The following is a 10,279-nucleotide window of genomic DNA, read 5'->3' on the forward strand; positions in this document are numbered from 1 at the left end:
GGAGGACGTGGAGACGGGCTGAGCCCCTGGACCGAGCGAGCCCCTGGACGCCGCCGCGCGGGGCCATGCAGGTAGATGACTACGGGCCGCTCCGCTCGAATTTCGATCCCAGACCCCACGGCCCAGACTGACCACTGGGCCCGACCCAAATCGAAACCGAAAGTTCCGCTCCCGTGACCTGACCTTCCCGTGATTGGAAAAGGGTGGCCTGCGAGGGATCGGGGCGGAGGCTCTCTGCAGAACCCGACCTTAGTTTGGGGTCGGGGGTCGCACCCGGTGAAGGGCCTGAGAGGGGCCCGCGTGGTCCTCGGAGTTTGGGAACTCTCCGGGACTTGTCAGCTGGGCGGGCACGTGGGTGGGACTTAGGGGGGCGGGCCCCTTGGTCAGCTGGGCGGGGTGTGTGCTGAGGTGAAGAGACTTTGGCTGCGGGACAGAAGCCTTAAGTGGAGGGGTTCGGCCCTGCTTCTGCGTCTCTCCGGGAGCAAGAGGAAGCCGAGGTCGGAGTCGTAGAGCGGTCACCGGGGAGGGAGCTGGGGAGTGCTCGGAGCCCGGAGGATAACTCAGAGGTCCCAGACCTCGTAGGAAGCTGATCGTAGGAAGCTGATCGTCCCCCTTCCCTAGGTGGCCATGACCGGTAGGGCCCGCAAAGAGGCGGTGCAGGCCGCGGCACGCGAACTGCTCAAATTCGTGAACCGGAGCCCTTCGCCCTTCCACGGTAAGTGAGCTCGGTGGCCGAGGGGTGACCGAGTGGTGGCCCAGGGCAGACGCAGGTGAGCCTTCTCGCCGGCTTCCATCGCTGAGAGAGGCTGCTTTTTCCTCCAGCGGTGGCTGAGTGCCGCAACCGCCTCCTCCAGGCTGGCTTCCGTGAACTCAAGGAAACAGAGACCTGGGATATCAAGCCCGAGAGCAAGGTACTAGGGGTGGGGTGGGGACAGACAAGCAGATCCCCAGGCTGGGGCTCAAAGTCCTGAGTGCTCCCTCTCCCCCCTAGTACTTTCTGACCAGGAACTCCTCCACCATCGTGGCCTTCGCTGTGGGAGGTCAGTTCGTGCCTGGCAATGGTTTCAGCCTCATTGGGGCCCACACAGACAGCCCCTGCCTGCGGGTAAGGAGCTGGGGCAGAGCTGGGGTAGGGGCAGTAATGGGGAGAACAGGCAAGAGAAAACTGGGAGCAGGAAAAAAGACTTGTCACCCCTTTTCTCCACATTTTTGGGCCTTTTCCAGCACTGATATTCTGCTGTTAGACCCATGAATGCTCTGCTCAAAATCTTGCTACGAGGCCTCATCTCACCTGACTTCGTGTTCCCCACTGTCACACCCAGGTGAAACGGCGATCTCGCCGCAGCCAGGTGGGCTTCCATCAGGTCGGTGTGGAGACCTACGGTGGAGGGATCTGGAGCACCTGGTTTGACCGTGACCTCACCTTGGCTGGGCGTGTCATTGTCAAGGTGGGAACTGAGCGTGGACCTGGGAGGTTCTCAGCTTCAGCTGGCTGAAGATTGACTCTCACCTTCCTTTAGAGGAGTTAGGGGGAGTCTAGGGCGGAGGACAACCTCGGTTAGTCTGGGTTAAGTGGGGGCTTTAGCCAGTGGTGAGTGAAAGGTGCCCTGCGCTGACCCAGCCTGGCCACCCCAGTGTCCCACCTCAGGCCGGCTGGAGCAGCGGCTGGTGCACGTGGACCGGCCCATCCTTCGCATCCCGCACCTGGCCATCCACCTCCAGCGGAACGTCAATGAGAACTTCGGGCCCAACATGGAGATGCACTTGTGAGTCTGGGACAGGGCTGGTGACTAGGAGGACTGGGGTGGGCCCAAGTGATGGGAGGGCCCGGCGGGACCTCAGAGGTCACTCATTACTGGAGGCTGTGGTCAGGTTCTACTCCTGGGGCCCAGCTGATGTCGTAGAGCCCTCAGAACTCTGTCATTTGGGGGGCAAGCTGAGACGTGAAGAGCAAGGGCCGTTCCCCACCAGGAGATGCCTGAGCCTGGCCCTGTCCTGCTCTGCGCCCCACTTTTCCCCTCACTTCTCCCTCTCGCTGTGTCTCCCCACAGGGTCCCCATTCTTGCTACAGCTGTCCAGGAGGAGCTGGAGAAGGGGACCCCTGAGCCTGGCCCTCTCAGTACTGCAGTAAGAGAGCACCCTGCACACAGGGAGTGATGAGCAGCGGGAGGGACACGTTCCCGTTCCCGAGGGGTGGGGTGGACCCTCCTCCCAGCAGCCTTCTGCCCTGCAGGACGACCGGCACCACTCGGTCCTCATGTCCCTTCTCTGTGCCCATTTGGGGCTGAGCCCGGAGGACATCTTGGAGATGGAGCTGTGTCTTGCAGACACCCAGCCTGCGGTGAGGAACGACTGCAGGATCTTGGGGGGGAGGGAGGTCTCCAGGGCCCCAGCCTGCCCCCCTGAAACGCTCATCATTTCTGCCAGTTGCCCAGTTACTCTGGTCCTTGTCTTCTCCCTTTCTGCCCTCAGGGCCGGGTCCCACTCCAGACCTGGTTCCGTGCATTCTCTGGGGTGGGGCCTGGGAGCCCCCTTTCCCCAGACTTTCCAGGAGCTTCTGCAGATGGTCCCCACCAGCCCTAACCTCTGGAACCCCTTATTCCGGAGCCCTTCCTTGCGTCCCGTTTACTGGCAGCAGGAGACAGCTAAGCCTCTAGCTCTCTACTCCTGTTGGAGATACAGGAGGTTTCTGTTTCTCCATGGTCTCTATTTCCTAAGCTTTTCTGGGGACTATTTCTGTCCCACGCGAACTAGTGAGAAACTATAAGCTCCCATCCTCCTGTCCCTGAGCTCCATCCAGCCAGGCACATCTCCCCAGCCCTGCCCAGCAGGGACTAAGGTGCCCCCAGGTAGGAGTCCGTGAGTTTGTGCAAAGGACCTCAGAGGCTCCGCGGCTCCCTCCAGCTCAGGCCCTGGGGAACAGGAAGAGCAGGTAAGTAGAGGCAAAGGGTGAAGGCCAGGCTGCCTGTCCTGCTTTTCTAGGTCCTGGGTGGTGCCTATGAGGAGTTCATCTTTGCCCCTCGGCTGGACAACCTGCACAGCTGCTTCTGTGCCCTGCAGGTGAGGGCTGGGAGGACTGCCTCACACCCCAGCAGGTGGCGGAGAACTGCTGGCCGCCACCTCTGTGCTGGTGTGGGAGGACCACGCGGAGGGGCCTCGAGGCTGCAGCCTCTTGCCCAGGCCGGGAATGTGGGCGTGAGGTGTGGGGAGGCTGCAGGGTCCCTTCGGGCACATGATGTCTAGCCCTGCTCTGGCTGCTCTTCCTTCCAGTTAGCCTCTGCCTCAAGGGAAGGGCCTTAGCACCCCATTGAAAAGATCCCCCCAACTTTGCCAAGCAGTGGCCTAAAGATGGAGACCTGACAACCCAAGCCCCGCTCATTGCGGCCATGGTCACGCAGGCGGGTGGGGGACACCAGAACCCAGGTGCTGGCAGACTGAGTTAGAGAAGAGGGGGAGGGGGAGGGTGACGTTCTCTTTTCCTCCTCAAACCAGGCCTTGATCGACTCCTGTGCAGCCCCTGCCTCCCTGGCCTCAGACCCCCACGTGCGCATGATCGCCCTCTATGACAATGAAGAGGTAGGGGGGGCGTCCTGGGGGGGGGGTCTCTGGAGCTTTCCATAGCCAGCTGGTGCCAGGCTCCACCTGAGCCAGGGCCATTCTGGAGGCCCCAGGGGCGGAGTGACTGACGCTCGCTGTGCCCCTGAGTGTTCAGTCCCACCTGCCCTGTGTGACCCTCGTGCCACTCTGGGCCCTCGAGGACTCAGCCCTTCATCTCTGCTGCCCCCCAGTCAGCACCTCATGGTGCCTAGAATATGAGCTTGTGTCAGGGGCAGTGTGGAGGCAGGACTGGAGCGGAGATGGATGGACAGTTCTCTGACAGGTCTCGGAGGAGCGGTCATCAGGCCTCTGCCGTCCTGAACTCGTGACTCCATCTCAGCCTCCAGGGTGACTGTACTAGCCAGGGAGAAGGGGCTCTGGGGAGGGTACACCCATCCTTTTCAGGGCGTGACCCAGAAGTGGCGTTCACCGCTGCCTGCGTTCCAGGGGCCGAGCACGGCCATGTCAGCGCCGAGGGAAGCCAGGGATGTCCCCTGGGCAGCCACTCACGTGCTTAGTTATGACTGGGGTGCTCACAATAGAGGGTGCAGTGGGCAGTCAGTGCCTTCTGTCACATCTGAAGGAAAGCTGACCGAAGGTGTGGCTCTCGGCCGAGGCCCAGATGGGAGGGTCGAGGAGGAGGAAGAGACTCAGTGTGGAGGCCCAGCAGAAAGTGCTGTCTTGGCCCCAGACAGGACTGAGGATTAGTTTGGCCCCAGCCTGCTGTCATGTTTTCAATGACGTGAGGTTGGGGAACTCGATGATAACACCCTGCATTTTCCTCTTGCTGCCTCATTGGGGTCCTGGGCCAGTCAGGACAGGGGTCCTTCTCCCTGGCCTCCAGCGCTGGCCCTGACCCCAGACTGAGTCCTGTCTCACGCTCACAGGTGGGATCTGAGAGCGCCCAGGGGGCGCAGTCGCTGCTGACGGAGCTGGTGCTGCGGCGGATCTCAGCCTCCGTGCAGCACCTGACGGCCTTTGAGGAAGCCATACCCAAGTCCTACATGATCAGCGCGGACATGGCCCACGCTGTGCACCCCAACTACCCGTGAGTCTACGTGGCAGACAGGTCTGCCAGATCTGAGTGTCACCTGCCTCCAGGCTCGGCCCCCGTTTGACCAAGGCCTCCCCGCCACCCCTTCTCCTCCTCCTGGGGCGCTCAGTGGGTTTTCCTGACTGCTCCGAGACCCGCTTGACCAAAGACAGCATCCGGCCACACCGACAAGGCTGTGTCCATCTGCTGGGTAGAGGCTGCCGGAACCCCGTGTGTAGCATGAGTCTGAGGTCCTCCCAGGCCTAGAAAGACTGACCCTAGTGAGGGCTGCGCGGTGAGGCGTGCGCCCGGCAGGCCCAGTCCCGCTGCCACTCCTGACCCTCGGCCGCCTCTTTCAGGGACAAGCATGAGGAGAACCACCGGCCCTTATTCCACAAGGTGAGGCGCTCCTGTGACTCCCCAGGACTCGGCGGCGGGCGGGTGCTGGCCCTCGCCCCCCGGCCTGTCCCCGTCTCTGCCTCACCCCGCGCTCCCGTCTGCCTCAGGGCCCTGTGATCAAGGTGAACAGCAAGCAGCGCTATGCCTCCAACGCGGTCTCCGAGGCCCTGATCCGAGAGGTGGCCGGCCGCGTGGGGGTGCCCCTGCAGGTGAGGCCGGCCGCCTGGACGGGAGCCCAGAGAGCGGGCGGGGCAGTGGGGGGGCTTGCGGGCGGGAAACCTCAGGCTCCCCTCCTGGCCGCGTGTGTCAGAGTGGTGGTGCTGGTCTCGGGAGAGTGCCCTGGGGCCCGTCACGTGGGTTTTGAGACGTGTGTGTGCTTCGTATCCCAAAAACTGAAGATGACCCTTTATCTGATTTTTATCGTTGTTTTGACTTTCCCTGGAAAGTCTTGGTATCTAATGTCATGTTATAATTTACCTTTTAACCAAGATAGAAAGAAAATGGTTTTAAGATGCCAGTCACGATATTTTGTACAACACGGAAACTAAGCTCCTCTGCCGGGCATGGTGTGGGGGCGCGGAGGACGCGTTGTTTTCCACCCCCTCCTCCTGCTGGCAGAACGGGCGAAGGCAGCTGGGACTAGGGAGAAAGAGCGGGACCCCACCAGCGCTCACCGACCTTTGGGCTGGTGTGGTGTCGCCTGGATAATTTTACCCGGGTCGCACCCCCTCTCTGAGGGGGAGAAGTGACCGTCTGCCGGTCCTCACGGCCCTGTGGCCCTGGGCTGACCTGCACCACGGCCTCACGCCTGCTGCTCCCCGGCCTGCCCTCCCTCCCCAGGATCTCATGGTCCGGAACGACTCCACCTGTGGGACCACCATTGGCCCTATCTTGGCTTCTCGGCTGGGGCTGCGGGTGCTGGACTTAGGCAGCCCCCAGCTGGCCATGCACTCCATCCGGGAGACAGCCTGCACCACAGGAGTCCTCCAGACCCTCACCCTCTTCAAGGTGACTCCTGCCTCACCCCCTTTCCCCTGGACAGCTGGATCGGTTGCTGGGGTGACATTACCGCCACCCAGTGGTGGCCTGGACAAACGATCTGGGTGTCTCAGTGCCGCTGTGTAGGAATGGAGGGGTCCCCATTCTTAAAGCCTGGGTGTCCTGATCAACCCCCCCAGAAGATCATGACAGGGGGAAGATGGGTAGTTAGTTGCTGGGTGCGGATCGCTGTGCCTCTCTTGCTGGGGCCCTGTTGGCGGAGGTGAGGATGCGCCTCCATCTGGCCTCCACTAATTCCAGGTCCCATGTTACATCCCATTTCAGGGCTTCTTTGAGCTGTTCCCTTCTCTGAATCGTAACCTCCTAGTGGACTGAGGCCTCTTGGAAAGACTTCTCGTCCACGGGAAGTTCTCAGCTGAGCTGAAGCTGGATTATTAAAGTGCATTTTCCACTCAAACCCATTCTGTTGTGCATGTTTGGAGGCTGAAAGGATGGGGGTTCAGTCAGCCTGCCTTGAGCCTCTGAACGAGGACGGGGGTGGGGATAGAGTACGGGTGGAGGAGGCCGCATGGAGGAGGCCGCAGCTCCTAGGATTTCAGATTTCCTGAGCTCGTGCCTGATGTGGACGAAGGGTGGGAGAAGCCCAATTTGCAAGGTCACTTCTATCCCAGTCTCCCTTCTGGGGTCTCAAGGTTCTTCCCTCCTTCCATTCCCGGAATAGTCTCAGCACCCTGCAGCCTCCCAGCTCAGCACTGACCCCCTTGGGCTGCCCTGGGCTGCCAAGATTGTTCCCCACGCTCCCCCAACCCCTCTGCAGCCCTCCCCTGAGCGGCAGAGAAGGCCAGTCCATGCTTCAGCCTCACCCGCGCCAACCTCTCAGCCGCTGCCAGGGCCTCTCCATTGCTAAGTGTACCAGGGAAAAAGATGATCACCAGTAAAATTAAAATGGGAAAAGCAGAAATCCCCCTCTCATCAATACAATTGAGCTAGTAATTGGTGGTCTTCCAATATGTTGGATACCAGTATAAACATTTGTGTGTAAATATGACTATTTAAGCTTTCAAAAACAATTTAGTATGATAAAGGAATACTTCCACATCAATACATTCTAATTTAATTTAGCAATGGCAGATGAGAATCCCCTAAAGGTGCATCAGCTGACGTAAAGCCAAGTACATGGAAATGTCCATAATTTGCTGTTGATAAGACGTTAAGTCATGTGAACCACATGAAGAGATCACCAGACGACTACAAAAGGCCAGTTGCAAAACTATGTAGAGGATGATACAATTTGAGCCAAATATCTGCAAATGCAACTCAAATTCAATTGGAGCTGAACAGTGACTTTCCAGGAGTGACAAAAGGTTTTAACCCTTTTTGTGATAGCTTTCTTGGCTACAAAAGAATATTTATATATTATTAAATAGGAAAGTTTTCTCTTTAAATATATATAATTACACAGTATTTTATTGCACAGATGTATCATGGCTTACTCAGTTCCTTATTAATAGAACTTTAATTATTTTCCCTGCCTGTTGCCAAGTCTCAACATTATTAGAAGGAATATCTGTACAGATAAAAGTGTACACCTGACTTATTTTTTCCCCTTGGAATAAAGTCCAAAAATGGAACTACAGAATCGAAGGTATGCAAATTTAAAATACTGATAAATCTGCTAGATGCCCCTGGGAGCTTAAAGTCTTTGAAAGGGGTGAGTTTTCAAACTGACACTGGACTCAGCTCACCCAAACCAACTATGTACAAGGGATTTTGCCCCTGCAAAGCACTTTCCTACTCAACTCACTTGATTTTCAAGGAGTATAAAGTGCCCTTTCACACCAGCACCCTCATGTCTGAGCTGAGAAAACAGTTGTGTGTGACTAGAGTTTCTCCAGAAGAAAGAGTTTCTGGAATGAAGCTTATCATAACACACCCTTACACCCTCCTTTCTTGTCTCACTTCCCCATTCCCTACCGTGTTTTCCTTGAATTAAATCCTACCCAGATTCCTGTTTTAGGTCAGTTTCTGAGAAACCTACAGGAAGTTAGAAGTCCTTTGAGATGGAGACTAGGTACCTGCTATTCTGTTGCCACTCAGCTTTGTACTTTAGGCCCTTAGCTGCACAATAAGGTGAAAGGGAAGTAAAAGAAAGGCTGGAAAGAGGTGCAAACTTCCTTTTGATTTGTTACTTAGAAAATCTAAAAAATATATTATTTGGATTAATAAGAGATGGCTGGTTGAAAAGTCAATATACAAAAATCAATACTCTTTCTATATACCAGCTATGAATGGTTAGAAAATGAAATTGTAAAAAAAGATTACTTCTATAAAGCATAAAAATCAGGTGCCTATAAATAAATATAAAAGATATACAAGATCTCTCCAGAGAAAACGATATAAAAGAAGGTCCAAATAATTTGGAAGTGGAACTCAATATTTTAAAAATATTGGTTCTCCTCCAACTTGACATATAACTGCAGTGCACTCCTAATTAAAATGTCAGCAGGGTCTCTTCTCCTCCATTCTTCCTTTGTGGGAGCTGACAAGCTATTCTATAACATATGTGGAAACAGCAAAGACACTTCTGCAGAAGACAACTGCTTTACCAGTTATGAAAGCTTATTACAAAGCTATAATCTTTAAGACAGGATGTTGTTAGCTCAAGGACAGACTTACCAGCAGACACCTGAATATCTGATACTTGACTTTTGACAAAAGTGGCTATTCTAATGGCCTTTTTGATAAATTATGTTATGAAAATTGGTTATCCACGTGGAAAAATGAACCTGGAACCCTGCCTTCCGTAATGCACAAAATCAATTGCAAGTAGAGTTTAAATCTCACTATAGACGGCAAAAACAATAAACCTTTTAGAAAATATGAGAGAAGAATGTCTTTATGAACATGGTCAGGGCAAGATTGAAATAATACAAAGAACACTAAGCATAGAAGAAAACATTGGCAAAGCTACCTCAATAAAATTATCATTAAGAGAATTAGAAGACTAGTCTCAAAGTGAAACAAGATAATTGCAACTTACAACTGACAAAGGGCTCATTCAGCATATAGAAAGGCCTACAGATTAATAAGACAAAAAGAACAATGGGCACATTAGATGAGCAGGTAGTCTTCAAGAGAGGGAATGCATATGGCCATTAAATACAGAAATACATAGTCTACCAGTCAGCTAGACGGTAGATTGAATCATGTGTCACTTACTGTGTTGGATCATCTTGACCTACAGAATGGCCGTTTCATGGGATTTAACCTAACACAAATGAAAACCATGGTAAACACCACTGTACACAGTCTGACAGCAACAAATGTTGGTGAAGGTGTGGAGCAACGTGAGTGGGGTGTGCCTGAACCACAGCTGAGTTTGCATGATCCCCATGGGCCCAGCCAGGCACTCCAGGTGTACACTGAGTGGACTACTGGGATGGGCTCCAGGAACATGTGCCAGAGTGACCACTGCAGCATCACTCAAGAGTCCCAAAATGGACACAACTTCCATCAACCATGCAGTAGGTACTTCATGAGAAGATACTGTGGGGGCTGAAGCATAAACAATTTGGGGACCTTACTAAGTAGAAGAATAAAAAAATGACAAATTAGTATGAATGCAAGTAGTTAGAATGAAAACAAACTTTTTTTTTTTAAGATTTATTTAGTTGTGCTTACACAACTGGGGTACAGGCCAGAGGTGCAGGGGCGGTGAGAGGCTTCACCAGAGACAGGGCGGGGAGCCGAACAGGCAGAGCTACGAAGTACACTGCTGAGGGGAGCAGCGGGCGGGTCAGGAGAGGTCTGCCACGCCATGTGGTCACCTCCGGGGCAGGCGGGAATCGAACTCATGCAGAAGTGGCTTTAGCTTCTTAGTGCAGTGCTTTAACCCGCTGCGCCACCAGGGAGGGCCTGAAAACAAACTTTTTTTTTTCATATTTCCTCATGCTCAAACCTCTTGAGAGTTTCGAGAACATGCTTTATTTTTTTTTATTACAAAAGTTTATTTTTACATCATTTTGCACATTTTTTTTCCATCTCAATTGTAATCCCTGCGTGTTTCCCATCACCAAGTCACCCCTGTGCCACCACCATAGTCCCGTGCATTTCCCTCCCTCCCCCCCCCATTTTTAATCCCATTCCCCACTCCACCCCCACAACATGTCTCTGGTATATGGTTGTTCATTATTTTTGTTATTTTCTCGCGTGGTCCATTATACTCCTGCTTTGAGTGAAACCATCCGGTAT

General features: G+C 54.3%; 1 protein-coding gene across 1 annotated transcript; it reads left to right on the forward strand.

Moving 5' to 3' along the window:
• The first annotated feature begins 6 nt into the window (after positions 1-6).
• On the forward strand, positions 7-6,483 carry DNPEP (aspartyl aminopeptidase). Its single transcript, XM_004674260.2, has 15 exons — positions 7-71; positions 622-715; positions 823-911; positions 992-1,105; positions 1,323-1,448; positions 1,636-1,766; positions 2,052-2,127; positions 2,234-2,341; positions 2,983-3,060; positions 3,493-3,576; positions 4,485-4,645; positions 4,990-5,029; positions 5,137-5,238; positions 5,870-6,037; positions 6,353-6,483. The coding sequence occupies exons 1-15, from the start codon at positions 66-68 to the stop codon at positions 6,401-6,403; spliced, it is 1,428 nt and encodes a 475-aa protein (XP_004674317.1). The 5' UTR covers positions 7-65; the 3' UTR covers positions 6,404-6,483.
• Positions 6,484-10,279: the final 3,796 nt, after the last annotated feature.

The sequence above is a fragment of the Condylura cristata genome, unplaced genomic scaffold, assembly GCF_000260355.1.
Source record: "Condylura cristata isolate star-nosed mole 26May11 unplaced genomic scaffold, ConCri1.0 scaffold00002, whole genome shotgun sequence".
Classification (NCBI taxonomy): Eukaryota; Metazoa; Chordata; class Mammalia; order Eulipotyphla; family Talpidae; genus Condylura; species Condylura cristata.